We start from the raw sequence: 20,120 nt of genomic DNA, 5'->3' as shown, positions 1-20,120 counted from the left end.
TATTCATAGATATCTTATATATATATACGTATTTGATATCTATGCTTCCATACACTAGAGTCATGTAGAATTGTTAATATTTAACCTCTTTTAATCGATTTAAAAATCATGTCTTCACCCATTGTTTTAGTGGGAATGACTTGTAGATCTGCGAAATTAAAAGTCCTGCGGTTTAACCAGAATATAATATTTTTTTTAATAAAGATTTTTTTCTGTGAGCTTAGATATCTTGCTGAGACCATATAAAAATGACTATTTTTGAGTTACAAACTAAATTTGAGATAAATTAAAATTTAATAAGGTATACAAAAACTGGCAAACAAAACCCCGCCTCTTCCCTCTGTTTCTCTGTATGTGTCTGCGCATGCGTCCGGTGAGAGCGGGGGTGAGGGAGCTCGCCATTTTAGGAGCCTGTGAGGATCTGCAGGCTGGAAATCTTACAAATAATAAACGCTGCAGGTTAATAATGTCCGCAGAAAGCGCCCCGGACCAGGTAAATATTCTGTAAATCTGTTATAAAGCTGCAGAACGGCTTAAATTGCGGGTTAAAGAAGCTGTGCCGTTGCTGGGGCGACCGTTAGTTAGCTTAGCTTAGCATACGAGCTATGGCTAGTTTAGCTAGGCTAGCTGCTGGAATTGACTTGCTTGTTTTTGTCTCTGTTTGAGGTCATTTTTAACATTTTTTAGGCATTAAATCCCGTGTAGGACTTATAAAAAATTCATTTAACTGCATAATGTACGTGTTCTTTGATTGGTCTAGGTAGATATTCAGTTAAATAGTTTGTTTGTTAGCTAGCTGAGTTTGTAGCGAAAGACACGCTGTTTTTGGACTGCTGTGATGCGATTAGGCGATGTTTTGACCATTTAGCTTCTGTTTATTCTGTGGTTTATTTTCTAACTTCAAATGCTATGTACTTAGTACTTATATATGGTTTTGCACTGCCTGGCCAAAGAGTCTTAATGGCGTTCAGGTGGCGGCCAATCAGTATTTTCAGCTACAATTTCCTTAGATGTTTTTTCTGCATTATTGGTGCCAATAAATTGACCCTTCTGAAACATATTAACTTTATTATCTTTTCCACGTGGTTGTTTTAACAAATGAGAAGCTACTCCCTGCATCAGTTAGGATTAAATCCAGTAACTTGTTGCCGTAATTATAGTAATTATAATCCAGTTATTATAATGCAGTAATAATAATCCAATGAGAGTCTTTTACCTATTTGCTCAGTTAAGTCAAGTTTTTTTTTTTGCCAGGCAGTGTGTATATATTTCTGTATTGATAAATGTGCTGTATTTTCTGCTTGACATTGTCTCAAAAACTATTGCAATAAACAGTATTACTGTCATTTTAAGGTCATTTTAATGCCACTGACAGCATGTTAAAGATAGCAAAACAAAATTTGCAATTAATCATAGTATTATACTTATTTTTATTTTATTAAATTACTTCAGTTTATACTGTGTATGGAGTCAAAGTTATTGAAGCATTGGTCTGGTATTGCATGACTGGCTAAAATATTGTTCACTGTTCTATACAATAGAAAACGTACAAATAAACGCAATAGATGATATCACAATTATCAAATATCAGGTTGTGTCCATTATTTTACGATAAGTCGATAATGTAATTATCGTTAGAGGCCTAGCTATATTTAAATACATTTTCCATATTTTTCTGACTTTAAGGCACACTTAAAATTCTTTGATCCGGTGCAGGCCACAAACACATGTTAAGTTAAATGCCTTAAATCAGTGTTACTGAAAAGTGGTCCTGAAGGCTCATAGGCTGCCCTGCACATTTTATTGCTTTCCCTGCTTTAACACACCTTCTTTAGCTAACTTAATTGCATCATTTGTGTTTGAATAAGGTAAAGCTTAGCTCCTTGTCACCTTTAGGACCAAGGTTAAAAAAAATCTGCAGCAAGATGCATTTTATTGCAAATTGTGCCTAAACTCAGTCAGTTTTTAGCTTTTGGGTTGATTTGTAGATTTGCTTTGGCCTCTTATTCAGTTTATAGTGCACTTCTTATCTAGCTAGCTATCTCCTCTTCTGTGTATTGTGCTGTTTGTTTGTTTTTTTTTTTTTTTACAGTGGAACTTAATGATGCTAATGTGTTTTGATCTAGTGTATCAGCTATTATAAGACATTTCTAGATTAATGTGTGTTTTGTTTGTTTGTTTTAATTGGACTTTGATCTGCCTTTAACCCCATTTTAGAGATAAATGTTATCACAGTTATTGCTATATCTTTATATTGTCTATCAAAGAATCTTTGAAAATCTAATTGCATTACCTACCTAAACAATTTAAATGAAGGTATGACTGGGCAATATACAGCTCTGGAAACAGTTAAGCGACCACTTCAGTTTCTGTATCAGTTCCTCTGATTTTGCTATTTATAAAGTAAAATGATAAAAAATGATCATATAGCATTCTTGTTTTATTCTATAAACTACTGACTTTTCTCCCAAACTCCAAATAAAAATATTTTAATTTGGAGCATTTATTTGGAGAAAATTGGTTCAGTTTGGTGGTTTGATGGCCTGTGATCATTCATCTTCCTCTTGATTATATTCCAGAGGTTTTCAATTTGGTAAAATCAAAGAAACTCGTCATTTTTAAGTGCTCTATTATTTTTTTCCAGAGCTAAATATATCTTAAAGATCAGTGTGCTTGAAACTGTCTGGTACAAGATTCATACAAAATGATATTGTTTTCGATGTGTGCAATATAATATTGTGTTAAAATGGTTTGGTTTCTGAAGTGGTGACACTCAATACAGTACAATATTGTGCTAATTGTGTCATAGAAACATCAAAACTAAAGGAGCAGCATTGTTTAATATTAATACATTTTTAAATATCCAGTCTTACAAGTACTTTTAACACTTTGTAACCTTATACTTTAAGTTTTTCACCATATTGTGTATATCACCATTTCTCTTAACAATGTTAAGATAAGAGCTATTTAGTTTTAAGGCCCAGTTTCAGAGGCAAGCTACATGAATATTGAGATTTCCAACAGTGTTTATTGCATCTTTTTTTGTCAGTATCATCCATCACCGAGCTTGTTTGATAACTTATTTAGTCCTGCATTGCTTTGTTCAAGTCCTTGTCTCACTTTGACCTTTGGAAAATGATCCATTATAGAGTGGTGTGACCTTCTATAAAAGGCCTTGATTGACTGAAGGTCAAAAGGAGTAATAAGTATGGTTGTTTATGGCATTTTTAGATTGATTGTAGGCCTTTTATGAGATTTTTGATCTGTTTTCATACAGTATGATGTCTAACAAGACAAACTAGAGTTGGAAACACATGTTATATATGTATATACATACATATTGGACCTATGTCTAAGCTTTGTGCTTGTAGTAAGGTTGAGCGATATGAAAATTAAAAATGATATCACAATATTTTATGGTATTTTTACGATAACGATACTCTTAGCGATATGCTTAAACACTGAATTAAAAATATATATATTTCGAGAATACAGTAATGCAACAAAATAAAAATTACATTATATTATTGCATAAGAGATGAAATGGCTCACCCCTAACTGAGATATTAAAAAATACAAGAATTTTATCAGATTTGTTGGCAGAAGTCAATGTTCCAGAATGTCATAATGCTAATAATAATGCACTCCATATATTTCCATAAATCCAGGATTAAAGTAAAATAAATGATACTGGACAGATATAATCTGTCTCTAGTAGATATACAGGTGCTGGTCAACGAATTAGAATAATTTGAAATCAGGTGTTCACCGCACCTGTCCTACTCGTTAGACTAATCACAGAACTCGTTACCTGGAAAAAATTTTGCTCAGCTGAGCTTTCCAAAAGGCCCGTTTAGGCCATTTAACTGTGACACTGTTGTTTTATTGAATTAGAATAATGGAGAAACCGTTTCATTGAATTAGAATAATTTTTATTATAATTACAATCATCACTTTCTCAGTATTTTGTGGCTGCCCCCTTGGCTTGTATGACTGCCTGAAGTCTCCGCGGCATCGATTTGACCAGCTTGTCGCAAGTTTCCGCACTCACAGCTTCCCAGGCAGTGGCGATGTTCTGCTTCAGTTGGTCCAGCGTAGTAGGCTTTCTGTCGCGAATTTTCCGCTTGACGATGGCCCAAAGGTTTTCAATGACATTGAGGTCAGGCGAGTTGGCCGGCCATGCCAAAACTTCAAGCTGTTTTTTAGTGAACCAATCTTTGGTCGACTTTGCCGCATGAGCCGGTGCAAGATCCTGTTGAAATATTAAGTCTTCTTCGCCGAACTGTTCCTCAACAGTCGGAATCAGGAACGTTTCCAGAACATCTTGATATACGGCAGCATTGACAGTCTTCTTGAGGAAGCAGAGTTTCCCTACACCTCGAGCGGACATGCATCCCCAGACCATAACGCTCTGGGGAAACTTGACGGATCTTTTCACGCACTCGTGGTTGTAGGTTTCGCCACCACGACGCCAGACACGAGGACCTTGGTCACCGAAGGAGATGCAGAAGCGTGATTCGTCACTGAAGACCACTTTCTGCCAGTCTTCAGCAGTCCATGTTCAGCATCGGTTTTACTGCTGGAACGCGAGATTTGAAGCCGAGTTCGCGCAGACCACGGTAAGTGGTTGATCTGGAGACGTCAGCGCCGGTCTGCTTGTTCCACAAGTCGGTGAGCTCGGAAGTGGACTTGAACCGGTTGCTGACTGCGATCTTTCTCAGCTGCTTGTTGTCGCGAGCAGAAGTTTTTCGGACGCCGGAACAGTTGGTGCGCTTGCTGCAGTTTTTCTTGAGAGCTTTGCAGACGGAAGACTGGCTGATGCCGAGCTGCTCAGCAATTTTAGTTTGGGTCAAGCCTTGTTGGCGAAGGGCTTGAATTTGAGCCACTATTCCGGTTGAGAGGTCGCGCTGCTTACCCATGATTGATTTTTACAACTTAGAAATTCTACTCAACCCTGACTTTATACTGCACAGTGAACACTCTTCACAGAAAACAAAAATTCGAGCATTTATTCTAATTCAATGAAACTGTTTCTCCATTATTCTAATTCAATAAAACAACAGTGTCACAGTTAAATGGCCTAAACGGGCCTTTTGGAAAGCTCAGCTGAGCAAATTTTTTTTCCAGGTAACGAGTTCTGTGATTAGTCTAACGAGTAGGACAGGTGCGGTAAACACCTGATTTGCTTTCTGCACAAAAAATGCATTCAAAGAATTTCATGATTGCACTATTTCAAATTATTCTAATTCGTTGACCAGCACCTGTATAATGGGAATGAAAACAACGTGAATTTTTATTTTTATTTTATTTTGTGATCATTAGGGGTGGGTGATATGGCGTGATCATTCGCAATATTCAAAGATGTTGGCGATATTATTGCATATGTCACGATATGGCACACCTCTAGCTAGTAGGCTGTTCTAATTTAATTCATTTGTTAATTTTTTTTGGTTTCAGGCTGCGGAATACATCCCGGAAAAGGTGAAAAAGGCAGAGAAGAAGTTGGAAGAAAACCCGTATGACCTCGACGCGTGGAGCATACTGATTCGAGAAGCACAGGTTTAGTGACACAGGGTTGCATTCATTTCTACCTGGGTTAAAAATATGTCTAAAAATATAAATATAAACATAAATATATACAAATATGGCTATATTTGGGTGTGACTTTACACTGGGCGGGCGGGGAGGGTTTGCTAACAGCTGTTCTGTACAGTAAGAACATCTGCTGGGACTCATTGTTCCCTTGTTGTGTATGTAAACAAGTTTATTTCAAATCCTGTTTTAGAACCAACCTATAGACAAAGCAAGGAAGACATACGAAAGACTTGTCGCCCAGTTCCCCAGCTCGGGCAGATTCTGGAAACTATACATTGAAGCTGAGGTTAAATTCCATTTTCTATTTCTATTCCTTTCATGTGTGCAAGAGTATGTCTCCCAATTGGATCAACAATGTGACATTCACACACTTACACACATATATATATATGATATATCTATCTCTCAATCAGAAATGACGTGGCAGTAGCATTAAACACCTTTTTGTTTCAGCCTGTACTATTTTGGGGCGGGAGGGGGGGTTTGAATTCATTCTTTTTCATTCTTTTTTTCAGTTTTATAAGGTTAAGTTCATATTGTTGCATGTTTTATCTGCAACAGCATTAAACTATTTTAATGGTATTGAAGTGCTTTAGCCTTTTATTCACTTGTTGTGTCAATTTCTTGCCTCCTGTGTCATTTCTTTGAGGTCATTGTGGATTATCTGTGTGAACACTGCAAAATAGACCTGTCCACATTAACACCCTGTTTGTCCTTTTGGCCTGTTTCAGGCCCGGCCACCTTTCAGCATATATTTTATTTATATTGACTGTATTTGTTAGCTTTGAGTAATAGTCTTTAGTAGCATCAGTTAGGTTAGTTAAAGATCATTCATTAGGGGTGTAACGGTATGCAAAAGTCACAATTTGGTTCTGTTTAATGCTAAAATAGACTCCTTTTCATTCGTTTAGTAGTTTGTCATAAACATAGCATAGTTCATGTTTCCATGCATACACACAGTATACAACTGGCCTTCTCTAAGCCACAAAGCCAGAATATTAGAAACGCAACACAGTAAGGGACAACAAGGACAAAGACACAACAGAAAACAGAATGATATGTAATTAGTTCTCTCTACACAAAAGCGAAGGGCGGGGGGGGGGGGATGGGGGGTGACAATAGACTACTGAAATTCACTACACTTCCCACAATCCATAGTTACTTACTTTTTTTACCACGTCCACTTTTAGAGTTGTTTCTGCCTGTGTGTTAGAATTTCCAGTCTCATACTGTATACTGCTGCATCCCAAAAAATTAGAATATCATTGAAAAGTTACTTTTTTTCCAGTAATTCAGTTTAAAATGTGAAACTTATATATTATATAGATGTATTAAACACTGATCTATTTTAAGCGTTTTCTTGATTATGGCTTACAGCCAGTGAAAACTCAAAAATCAGCGTCTCAGTAAATTAGATTATTATATAAGACCAATTTTTGGTACTTTTGGAAGTATGGGCAGTGTGCCAAGTCCTGCTAGAAAATGAAATCCGCATCTTCATAAAAGATGTCAGTGGCAGAGGGAAGCATGAAGTGCTGTAAGATTTTGTGGAAAAACAAAACTGCACTGACTTTAGACTTATAATAGTGGACCAACACCAGCAGATGACATGTCACTCTTACAGTATGTTACAGCACTTCATGATTTCCTCTGCTGAAACTTTTATGTAGATGCAGATTTTATTTTCCAGCAGGTCTTGGCACACTGCCAAAAGTACCAATTGGTCTTATATAATAATCAACTTTTCTGAGACACTGAATTTTGGGTACATCTTATGAGTTTCACATTTTGAACTGAATTACTGAAATTAAGAGACTTTTCCCAATGTTCCCACAGCCACCAGCACAGCACATAATGACAACATAGAGTGTTATTGAGCTCCATTTAGCTTATATCCACCATCTGCTTAAGAAGAGTAGCTGTGTCTCTGGTTGAAGGAGTGAACATCCACTCAAGGGTAAGCTTACTTATGAAGCTCTGGTGTAGAGGACATGTTGGGTAGAGGTTTTGCTCCTTCAGCCACAGACTCAGCTCCTCTTCTTTGTAAGGTGGTGAATGTAAGTAATAAAATATCCACGTCACTCTGGCCTTTTCTTTATCATCAGCCTGTAGCCTGCTGCTAACCCCGGCTAGCACATCTGGAGCAGCATTAGCCGCTAACCGCTGTAGCTTTTTCGTCGTTCAGAGGGGAGTATATCGAACTGTAGTTCGGCTGTAGACTGTAGTCGCCCTGGCTTACCAGAGCACTCGGGGTTCCTTAGTGAAGGCTTTTGGCCGGCATTAGCTGCTTATGCTAATGCTCCAGCCTTAGTGCTGGAGAAATTTGTGAATCTAAGCTTACTGTAAATAAACAGAAGTGCTTTACTCACCCAAATAAACAGTTTTTCAGGAGAGAAACCTGTGAAGATTTTACATCCAGTGCTCGTTTTACTTTAAATGAAAGGCTGTTTTTATTATTATTTTTTGTATACTTAGCTTAACATTACTTAAAGGAGAACTCTGGTGTAAAATTGACTTTTGCTGGAGTAAAACATGATAAAAAGTACTTACCTTTGATGAATAGCTCACCTCTGTTCTCCCACAGCGTTCAGAGATCCAGAAGTTTTAACAGTTTGTCCAAACACCCTTCAGACTGGGAGACACGGGGTGACATTAATTTACCCTGATAAATCACTTTTCCACCGTTATCCAGCTCAAAGTAGCTCCACACCTCCTTACTAGAATCTGAAGAGCCCTGATATTTTAAACGAGGCAATAAAAACTTAAAAAGTGCAGAAGAAGCTTATTAAAAAATACTGTTTACAACCTATAACGCTAGCTTCAGCTCCGAGCACCGCCATTACTGTACTGATAACAGACCTAGCAAGGAGGTGTGGAGCTACTTTAACCTGGATAAGAGTGGAAAAAGCAATTTATTGGGGCAAATTGACAAATTGCTCCGTGTCACCCAGTCTGAAGGGTGTTTGGACAAACTGTTAAAACTTCTGGATCTCAGAACGCTGTGGGAGAACGGAGGTGTGCTATTCATCAAAGGTAAGAACTTTTTATCATGTTTTACTACAGCAAAAGTCCATTTTACACCAGAGTTCTCCTTTAACTTAGATACCACCCAGCGGCGAGACCTGCTGAATTAGAAGTTCCTTGTAGTGTCTCTTAAAATATGCCTTATAATCCAGTGCACCATATTAGTGCAAAAATATGGTATGAGTAAATTGAAGAATTATGCTTTATTATACTTATTCATGTTTGTGTTCTTAACCGTGTTAAGAACACAAATGGGAGGAGGGTGACGTGGCTGAAAAATAGTGATGCATATGTTTTGCCCTTATGCTCTAGTGCAGTGTCCACCGGTAGAAATGATTTTGTACGAAAGCTTTAAGGTTTACATTGAAATTTGTTTCCACATGACGCTCATCAATCTGTCCATAGCTTAATGCATAACGTGTGATCTTTGCACAACTGTGCACACCGAACCAGAACCTCCATAGTTTGGTCTCTTATGGATATGTGTACCGTTACACCCCTTTCATTGACAGATGTATGCACACAGGATAGATCTGAGATTATCTGAGGCATTATACACTTAAACAGACGACTCCACACCACAGACACTGTCAGTGCTTCAGCTATAGGGTTAAAATACAGGTGCTTCTCAAAAAATTAGAATATCATTGAAAAGTTACTTTATTTCAGTAATTCAGTTAAAAATGTGAAATCTTTTATTATTGATGATTATGAAGCTTACAGCCAATGAAAACCCAAAAATCAGTGTCTTAGAAAATTAGAATATTATATAATATTCTAATAATATATATATATATATATATATATATATATATATATATATATATATATATATATAGGTTTTTTTTTTTTTGGCAGTGTGCCAAGTCCTGCTGGAAAATGAAATCCACATCTCCATAAAAGTTGTCAGTAGCAGAGGGAAGCATGAAGTGCTGTAAGATTTTGTGGGAAAACAAAACTGCACTGACTTTAGACTTGATAATAAAACACAGTGGATCAACACCAGCAGATGACATGTCTCTCCAAAGCATCACTGATCATCAGTAAATTTTACATTTCATTTGTAAATCAAGGGATCAGAGTCTGGAGGAAGAGTGGAGAGACACACAGTCCAAACTGCTTGAGGTCTAATGTGAAGTTTCCACCAATCAGTGATGGTTTGGAGAGACATGTGATCTGCTGGTGTTGATCCACTGTGTTTTATTATCAAGTCTAAAGTCAGTGCAGTTTTGTTTTCCCACAAAATCTTACAGCACTTCATGCTTCACTCTGCTGCTGACAACTTTAATGGAGATGAGGATTTCATTTTCTAGCAGGATTTGGCACACTGCCCACACTGCCCAAAGTACCAATTGGTCTTATATAATATTCTAATTTTCGGAGACACTGATTTTTGTTTTTTCTTTAGCTGTAAGCCATAATCATCAACAATTAAAGAAATAAGCGCTTAAAATAGATCACTCTGTGTGTAATACATCTATAATATGAGTTTCACATTTTGAAATGAATTGCTCAAATATAGTAACTTTTCAATGATATTCTAATTTTTTGAGATGCACCTGTATGTGTTTTTATTAGAGCTGTAAATGTGTGCTTCATGAAGGTGAGGCTTAACATGGTAAGTACATCACCACTAACATTGAACATGCATGGTTTGTGCATTTGCGCTTCTTACTGTAGTGTAGGCTCCAGATTGGACCAGAACCAGTCTGGACCACACCCAATGAGCATACAGCTGCTCCTTGTTGAGCTGAATGTATTAGGAAATACATTGTTGGAGATTACTCAAAGGACCCTCATGAGAAAATGCTAATCCACAGTTTGCTCCATGGGTTCTCTAAATTCCAGATGCCTTTAAAAGGACTGGTGTAGCAAGTACCCAAGCTGGGAACTCGCCAGGCTATAGTTTTGTAGACATTAGAAGACGTATGAAAGTAATTTGCATTCAGGTTTTTTTTTAATCTTGGTGCGATTAGTTTCGGCAGGTGTAAATATAGTTATCTTACATTTTCACACAATTATCTGAACTTTCTACTCCTTACATTTTAATAAAAAACAGTCTCGTTACTCCTATTTCATTTCAGCTCGTTTTTATTCCGGCTTCTCATCGTTCAATGAAACCCCTATCCAGATAAATCTCTCCATCCAGATAGAGTGAATCTGATTGTGATTGGATGTAGAGAAGTATAAACATATACCATTCTGACTTCCTATTGGTTTATACTGTGATCCATCACACCTGCACACCTTAGTCATTATGGCTTTTAGAAAAATGTGTTTTGGGAGGGGGGTCCTTAGCTTTTGTCCTTAATATCATTTTTAATAATTAATAAAAAAAATATGGTAATTATGGGATGTAATTTCTTTTGTGTCTGTGGGAGACTGGTGCTGTGAGTGTGTGTGGTTGGGGGTGGGGTTAGAGACACAACAAAGCAACATGATGTAGTATTTTTTACTTTAATATAACAGCTTCCATATTATTGTCATGGTACAATGACGTGTAATTGTGCATAGATAGATAGATAGATAGATAGATACTTCATTGATCCCGAAGGAAATTTAGCAATGCTGCATGCTGCTAAAGATCAAACCTGCAGACTACAGCGGATGATAGACAAACCAGTATGTCTATTAAATGCAATTGAACTGCAAGGTGAAAGTAAACGATACTCTATAGAATGTACCCCTACATCCAACACTAACCCAAACTCTTATATTAACATTTAATCTTAACTAAATTCAGGGATAGTTTTGCGTTTTAGATTAAGGTTTGAGTTAGGCTTAGTTTTAAGTTTTAGATTAAGGTTTGAGTTAGGGTTAAATTTTAGGGTTAGATTTAAGTTTAGGTAAAGGTTGGAGTTACAGTTATGTTTTAAGGTTCGTTTTAGGTTTTGGATTAAGGTTTGAGTTGAGGTTAGGGTTGGGTTTTATGGTTAGTTTAAATTTTAGATTTAGCTTTGATTTTGGGTTAGTTTTAAGTTTAAGACTAAGATTTGAGTTAGGGTTAGGCTTAAGTTATAGTCTAAGATTTGCAATAGGTTTTAGGGTTTAATATTGGTTTTAGATCAAGTGTTGGGTTTTATGGTTAGATTAAAATTTTACATTAAGATTTGAGTTTGGGTTGGTCTTAAATTTTAGTTTAAGGTTTGAGTAAGGGTTAGTTTTTAGTTTTAGATTAAGATTTGAGTTAGGGTTAGGTTTAAGTTATAGTCTAAGATTCGGAGTAGGTTTTAGGGTTCGATTTAGGTTTTAGATTAAGGTTTGAGTTAGGGTTAGTTTTTAGTTTTAGATTAAGGTTTGAGTTAGGGTTAGGTAAATGTTTTTATCAATCAGCATCATTTACATTCATTTAAGAGTTAAGTTGCAGACACTCATTTGCTCATTTGAATGTTAGTTGAGCATCTATGAGGCATCTGTGGACCATCCAAATAAAGTGATGCCGTTTTCTTTTTTTAGTTATTTTTATTTGTTGCTTTTTTTCTTCCAGATTTACAGAAACACAAATAAAGTCTGTCTTTTGGAGTAAACTTGAGTATTTTATGCATACTTCTTCAGATTTATTGATCTGGAATGTCCTTTAATAAGCTAAATACACACTTATGCACTAATGGGAAATTAATGGCTTGATTCAGCATTTAACAGGCAGTCAACAATTCCTACAGATTAGCTAGTAAGCAGTTTAATATTTGCTGTTTAATATTTGCAGTACTCAAGAATTCTCATACGTAAGCTTAGTGCTTCACATCTCCTGCCCTGCATCCCATTCAGCTGCTGCCAGTGTTTGGCTGTTTTTTCTTTTTCTGTTTTCTTTTTGTTTCAGTAATAAAACTGAATTGCAATCACAACATGATTTGTTTAATTATTGGATGTAATTTTTTTTGTCTGTGGGAGAAGGGTGCTGTGAGCGTGTGTGTGTGTGTGGTTGAGGCAGTAAGAAACAACAAAGCAACATTATGTAGTATTTGTACTTTATTATATAGCTGGAAAAAAATAAGAGAGCACTTAAAAATGATGAGTTTCTTTGATTTTACCAAATTAAAAACCTCTGGAATATAATCAAGAGGAAGATGGATGATCACAAGCCATCAAACCACCAAACTGAACTGCTTGAATTTTTACACCAGGAGTAAAGCAGCATAAAGTTATCCAAAAGCAGTGTGTAAGACTGGTGGAGGAGAACATGATGCCAATATGCATTTAACAAAAAATGATTAAAAACCAGGGTTATTCCACCAAATATTGATTTCTGAACTCTTAAAACTTTTCTCATTTCTAATTTTCTGCAAATAAATGTTCTAAATTACAATAGTTTTATTTGCAAGAAATGTTGTCCATAGTTTATAGAATAAAACAACAATGTTCATTTTACTCAAACATAAACCTATAAAGAGCAAAATCAGAGAAACTGATGTGGTCTCCTATTTTTTTCCTGAGCTGTAAAAGCTTCCAAATTATTGTGATAGTACATTGACTTGTAATCAATTGTGCATGCTGCTAACTGCACTGTGTAACTCTGGTGTAGCTGCACATGATCCTGTAATATTACTCTATATTACACCTCAGTTCCTTTTCACTCAGTTAATTACTACACTCTTCGCAACTGTAGGTGGAGCTAAGAAGTAAAATACAAATTCTTACATACGGCTGCTCTAGAATAAGGAAGTGTAAGGAAGAGTCGTATTTATGTATAATACTGTAATTATTACTTTACCGCCGTAGTCCTCGTGCTTTGTTCTCATTTACTGCACTGAAGGACATGCTTATACATGCATTTCTGGACAAGCTGAGAAATGCACAACCATAACTAAAAATGAGAGAAGCATGGTTTTGTAATATTACAGGATTTTACGGTTACACCGCATTACATGGTTTTGGTGAGAATCCTAGCCACTTACACAGTGCTTTTAGCAGAGTTTTGAGCCTGAATTAGTAGCTGTATGATTTCTATTTGTTTTCTATTGTAGCTCATAGCAGGTCAGTAGAGTATTGTACTGGTATTTTAAGTTGAGAATGCTACATAGTGTTGGTTTAATTTTACAGCGGTAGGTTTCCACAGCTTACAGATTGTCTTTACATCTTTGTTCGTAGATAACGACAATAGATTTAAGAGTAAGAGTATTTTTATTCAACTCCAAGGGCTCCTCATCTAACCTTATACCCTAGGTTCTGTATTTAACCGTGACCCAGTGCTTAGGCCCATATAGTTTGGAGTATAGGGGTGTGCCATATCGTACCGTTTGTAATAATATCGCCAACATTTTTGAATATGGTGAACGATATTATAACCTGAAATATGGTGCCATATCACCCACCTCTAATTATCACATCAGGTTACTACTCTTTTTTATTTGATTTTATTTTATACTGTTTTTAGCTAGATAAAACAATTAAATACACTACAGCAACAAAAAGAAAATTAAATGTTATTATTGCATACGATATGATATGCCACACCCCTAACTGAGATATTAAAAAATACAAGAATTTTATCAGATTTGTAACAGAAGTCAATGATCCAGAATGTCCTGATACTAATAATAATAATGCAAAATCCAAATATCTCCATATTAATTTTCCATACATCCAGGATTAAAGTATTTCCATTTCCCTTTGTTTTAGGTCAGATATCTTATTTAAACCCGGTCACTTCATGTGATAAGTAACTGCATTTTACATGTTTGCGTTTGCATTTGCATTTTTTTAAACAGGCATTGGTACAGAAGACACAAATCACAGTTTAAAATTGGCTTTAACCTCCAAATACTCGAACTCTTGCATTTTGCATTTTTTTTTTTTTTTTATTTCTCTTTGCTATTTGGACTAATTGGCACCTGATTAGTGTACAACCAAAGAATTATCTTTTTACATGATGTAAAACATTTATTTTGTGCCTGAACACAGCAGCATTTCATTTGAAATTCACACTGTTATCATTTACCATTTATATATCTGTCCAGTATCATTAATTTTACTTTAATCCTGGATATATGGAGATATTTGGAGTGCATTATTATCAGTATCATGACATTCTGGGTCATTGACTTCTGTTACAAATCTGATAAAATTCTTGTATTTTTTAATATCTCAGTTAGGGGTGTGTCTTATCATATTGTGTGCAATAGTGTATTCTTAAAATATTTTTTTAATTGTTATTGAATTGAATTGTTATAGGGAAAATACCGTGAAATATCGTGATATTATTTTAGGGCCATATCACCCACCATTACTAGAGTTTAGTCTGGTCTTCTCAACACCTGATTTAACGCACCTGTTAATTGCATGGTTTAGCAGGTCTGTTTGAGCATGGAAATCAGAAAACTGTGCTGGGCCTTGTTACCCACCCCTGATTTAGAGCATAGACTGTCATTAGAACAATATCACCTCCTTCTGTTTTCAAGAAAAGGTCACATGATCCGTGATTTGATGTAATATGTAATAGGGGTGTGCCATATCATATCGTATGCAATAATATCGCCAACATTTTTAAATATGGTGAATGATATTATACCCTGAAACATCGTTCCATATCACCCACCCCTAATTATCACATCAGGGTACTACTTTTTTGCTGTTTTTAGCCAAAGAAAAAAACAAGACTTCACGCTGTTCTGATAAAATTCTTGTATTTTTTTAAATATCTCAGTTAGGGGTGTGGCATATGATTTCGTATGCAGTAATATAATTTTATTTTCATTTTGTTGCAGTAGTGTATTCTTGAAATATATTTTTTTTTAATTCAGTGTTTTGTCATATCGCCAAGAGTATTGTTATGGCGAAAATTCCATGAAATATCGTGATGTTATTTTAGGGCCGTATCGCCCACCCCTAATATGTAATCATGTTGATGATCTGACAGTATTTGGAAAGAAATTGTTGGATATTCTGTTAAGTATTAGGATAGTATTTCTGTTTTAGATCAGTTTTATACCTTCTGTGCTCCACTTTTCCCTGTAATGGTCCGGTTCTGGCAGTGTATGTGTGTGTGTGTGTGTGACGTCAGGTCTTGGCTGTGTGTGTGTACAGTGCTTCAGGGTTTGGCTCTTTTTGTTAGTTCTATTTTTAGAGGAGGCTGAACGAGAGAGTTTTAGATCAAAGTGATCGTCGTTATTCATTTTGGGGATGTTATTAGAGCACAACAAGCTAAAAGAGCTATGAGCTGTTTTTATTCTGATTCTTAGGGGTGCATGATAATCTCTAATAACAGCAAATCATTGCAAAGATTTTTTTTTATCTGGAAGTTACTATATTATTAAGTTTTCATTCAGACCCTAAAAATGAATCTCTATTTTCTACAGCCTGTAATGTTAGCATAACTCAGACTCTTGTATTTGTGTGTCCCTACACTCTTTAGTAAAGACTGTGTCACTGTATAGATCTTTGACATCTTTAGGAACAGTTTGAATGATTAAATCATACTTTTACTGATTATTATGATCACCTTTGCCAATATTTCTATTAGGGATGTACTAAAGTGGGTATACTGGATTGATGCTGATATATAGAATTTCATAGAAGTTATTTATTTTAGTAATTCAGTTCAAAATGTGAAACTCATATATTATATAGATGTATTAAACATAGAGTGATCTATTTTAAATGTTTATTTCTTTTTATTGTTGATGATTATGGCTTACAGCCAATCAAAACCCAAACCATCACTGATTGGTGGAAACTTCACACTAGACCTCGAGCAGTTTGGACTGTGTGTCTCTCCACTCTTCCTCCAGACTCTGCTCCCTTGATTTACTAATGAAATGTAAAATTTACTGATAATCAGTGATGATTTGGAGAGCTGACAACTTTTATAGAGATGTGGATTTCCTTTACCAGCAGGACTTGGCACACTGCCCACACTGCCTAAAGTACCAAATGGTCTTATATATATAATATTCTAATTTTCTGAGACACTGATTTTTTTATTTTTATTATTGGCTGTAAGCCATAATCATCAACAATAAAATAAATAAATGCTTAAAACAGATCACTCTGTGTTCAAAAAGGTGACAGTATAATGGCCTCATAAGCAGACACTGGGCCCTTGTAGAGCAAAATTTAATGTTGTGGATTAGACATCACAAAATGTGATGTCCACACATGTGGACGCCAGGTCCTAGAAGGTTAAAAGTAATTAATTAACTAGGAATAATAAAGGCAGCACTTCTGCATCTTGCTTTTTTTTATGCAGGCGAAGGTTTTATATTGCAATCCAAAATAAAGGGTGTGAATTTCTCATTGTTGATCTTGAAGGGAGGCTTTCTCTGTCTGTGTGTGTGCGTGTGTGTGTTTGACAATGACTTCTCACATTTTACCCAGACTGCACTGGGTCATGTTGTAATAACGGTGGTTTTGAAATCTGTCCACAGATCAAGGCTAAAAACTATGACAAGGTTGAAAAGGTAAGTCTTCATCACTCTCCAGCCTCAACATCACCAATCTCTTGAGATACAACAATACATATATACTACGTATATATATACATATATACTATATATTGCCATCCAAATCACTAAGCTCAGGTGCTCCTGAATCACTTCTGTGTCCATAGGTGAATAAAAGCAGTAGCTAGGCATGCTGGGACTGCTTCTACAAACATTAGTGAATCATGACTAGGTGCCGAATTGGACATACTGCTCTTTCCCACTGCCATCTCCTGGTTGGCGAACGGACTCCAGCCTGCCAATTCTGTGATACTCCTCAAACTATTAAACACATCTTAGTAGACTGCCCTGCACTTTTAACCACCAGAAATAACGTTTATAGGGTTAAAAAGATGATCCAGAACGCAGCAGCACGTCTGGTCTTCAACCAGCCAAAACGGGCACATGTCACCCCGCTGCTCATTGAGCTCCATTGGCTACCAGTTGCTGCTCGCATCAAATTCAAAGCTCTTACAATCGCCTACAAGGTGATGACAGAACAGCTCCTTCCTACCTGCACTCGCTCCTGAAGGCTTACGCTACCTCCCGGCCGCTGCGCTCCTCCAATGAACGTCGCCTCGCTTTGCCAAACATTCACACAAAGCAATCCAGACTGTTCTCATACAGAGTTCCCCAATGGTGGAACAAACTACCTTCCACTACCAGATCAGGAGAATCTCTCACTATCTTTAAGAAACTCCTGAAGACAGAGCTCTTCAAAGAGCACTTACTCTCCTAACACCTCTAACACACTAACTACTTCTAACCTCATTTCCTTCTTCCCCTCCTTCACTCCTCTATCCTATTATTCCCCTTTGACCTCCTTTTATCCCTATCCAAAGATGTTTTACCTTTAAACTTATTTTACATTGTACTTGACTATTGTAAGTCGCTTTGGACAAAAGCGTCTGCCAAATGTAATGTAATGTAATGTAATGTAAAAATATGAAAGAAATGTTTGAAAAGATTCCACCAGCTAAAATACTTACATTTTTAGAAGTCTTTTTTTTTTTTTATAAAGAAACTGATTCTTTTGTGATGTGATGCTCAAGTCACGAATATTGTTGATGCCATAAAATAGCCAATATGTGGCTGATATGGCACTAAACACAACAAACACAAACATTAGTAAAAGAATGGGTCTCTCTCAGGAGCTCAGTGAACTCCAGCACAAGTCCAGTCGTGAAATTTCACTACGCACTATTAAACATTCCATAGCCAACTGTCAGTGATTGTTTAGAAAGGGCTCGTTAATTATCTGAGTAGCTGAATCAGGTGTGTTGAGAGGAGGGGTTTGAAGCCATCAGTTTAGAGGTTGTCATACAGACATTAGATAAACTACAGTCTATAACTGAACACCAGCATAAAAGGAGCTACAAGGGAGGGGTTTCTGATAAAGTGGCCAGTGAGTTTATAGACCAGCAAAGCAAACTGCTCCTCTACTTTGGTAAAGCAAATACATTTACTAGTACCGATTAAAGCCCATTTGTTACTGTACAGATGATTCCTAACTATACTGCCACTGAGTAATTATGGTCAGCCCTAATTTATGCTGCATTTGTCATTGAGAAGGTTTGCCGTCAACTTGTTTGCCAGAAAGGAGATTTTCTGAGTTTGAATAAAAATAGGGCTCCAGACTAACATAGTCCCACCGTCCCAGAGACAGTAAAAATAGCACATGGGATAGGATTAAAGCTCAGTGAAACTTGGAGCTTTTCTAATGCTTAGCACAGAGTCTGTTTACAGATACATTCCTGCCTTTTAACAATACAGCTCTGGAAACAAATAGGAGATCACTTCAGTTTCTGAATCACTTTATCTAATTTTGCTTCTGATTTGGTTTCTAATAACAGTTTTCATGCATTTTGGCATCATGTTCTCCTCCACCAGTCTTACACACTGCTTTTGGCTAACTTTATGCTGCTTTACTCCTGGTGCAAAAGAATTCAAGCAGTTCAGTTTGGGTTGATGGCTTGTGATCATCCATCTTCCTCTTGATTATATTCCAGAAGATTTTTAATTTAGTAAAATCAAAGAAACTCATCATTTTTAAGTGATTTTTTATTTTTTTACAAAAATGTAGAGCTAATCAGCTTACTGGTAATGCTGCAAGAGGAGGAGGGGCATATGATCAAGAAAGTCTAAACAACTGGTGGTGGTTTTTGCTTTTTCATTTTTTTACTTACATATTTTAAAGTAACACACGCATTTTAATATAAGACAAAGATAACCTGAGTAAATATAAAAAACACTTTTTAAATGATAATTTCAGTTATGAATGGAAAAAATCTATCCAAACCAATGGAAAAGTTTTTGCCTCCTAAACCTAATAACTGAGTTGTTCCACTTTTGGCGGCAACATTTGCAATCAAGCTTTACTGATAACAAGTCTTTTACATCTCTGTGGAGGAATTTAGTTCCACTCTTCTTTACAGAATTACAGTTTTAATTCAGACACATTGGAGGATTTTCCAACATAAATGTCCTGTTTAAGATCATCCACAGCATCCACATCAATCAGACTATGACTAGAAATTTTTAGGTCATTCAGAAGTGGACTTTGAAGTTTGTGTGCTTTGGGTCATTGTCCTGCTACAGAACCCAAGTACACCTGAGCTTAAGGTCGCAAACTGATGGAGGGATATTTTCCTTCAGGATTTTCTGATAAACAGCAGAATTCCTGCTTCCATCTATTACAGCAAGTTATCCAACAGCCCCAGACAATCACACACACACACACACACACACTACCACCACCATGTTTAAGTTTCACAGTTGCACACACACTAACCTCCAAATACGTTTTTTTTTAATAAAATGGTTTGGATTGTTTTTTTCCCCACTTAATAAATGAAATCATCATTTTAAAACTGCTTTTTATATTTACTCAGGTTATCTTTGTTTTATATGAAAATATGTTTGATAATCTGAAAAATGCATGTATGACAAAGCAAAAACAAAATAAATCTGTATGTGAGCAAATACTTTTTTTACAAAAATTGTTTTATTATTATTTTTTTTAATTTACAACATTTTTTTTAGTTTGGGACGATTAAGATTCAAGATTTTTATTGTCTCGTCACA

At 36.1% G+C, this 20,120-nt stretch overlaps 1 protein-coding gene and 1 long non-coding RNA gene across 3 annotated transcripts in view; both read left to right on the top strand.

Annotated features, from left to right (window-relative positions):
• The first annotated feature begins 366 nt into the window (after positions 1-366).
• cstf3 (cleavage stimulation factor, 3' pre-RNA, subunit 3) overlaps positions 367-20,120 on the top strand; it is a 38,523-nt gene continuing 18,769 nt past the window's right edge. For both annotated transcript variants that reach the window (XM_049483718.1, XM_049483717.1), the window contains exons 1-4: positions 367-493; positions 5,458-5,559; positions 5,786-5,881; positions 16,983-17,015. In XM_049483718.1, the coding sequence (XP_049339675.1) occupies positions 467-493; positions 5,458-5,559; positions 5,786-5,881; positions 16,983-17,015 (258 nt within the window). In that variant the 5' untranslated portion in view covers positions 367-466. The remainder of the gene's footprint in view (positions 494-5,457; positions 5,560-5,785; positions 5,882-16,982; positions 17,016-20,120) is intronic.
• On the top strand, positions 9,478-12,464 carry LOC125804623 (uncharacterized). Its single transcript, XR_007440760.1, has 2 exons — positions 9,478-11,387; positions 11,424-12,464. It is a non-coding gene; the product is annotated as an uncharacterized LOC125804623 (long non-coding RNA).

This window comes from Astyanax mexicanus, chromosome 9 (genome assembly GCF_023375975.1).
Source record: "Astyanax mexicanus isolate ESR-SI-001 chromosome 9, AstMex3_surface, whole genome shotgun sequence".
Lineage (NCBI taxonomy): Eukaryota > Metazoa > Chordata > Actinopteri > Characiformes > Acestrorhamphidae > Astyanax > Astyanax mexicanus.
The sequence above is the reverse complement of the archived record's forward strand: the minus strand, read 5'-3'. Positions and strand labels throughout refer to the sequence as shown.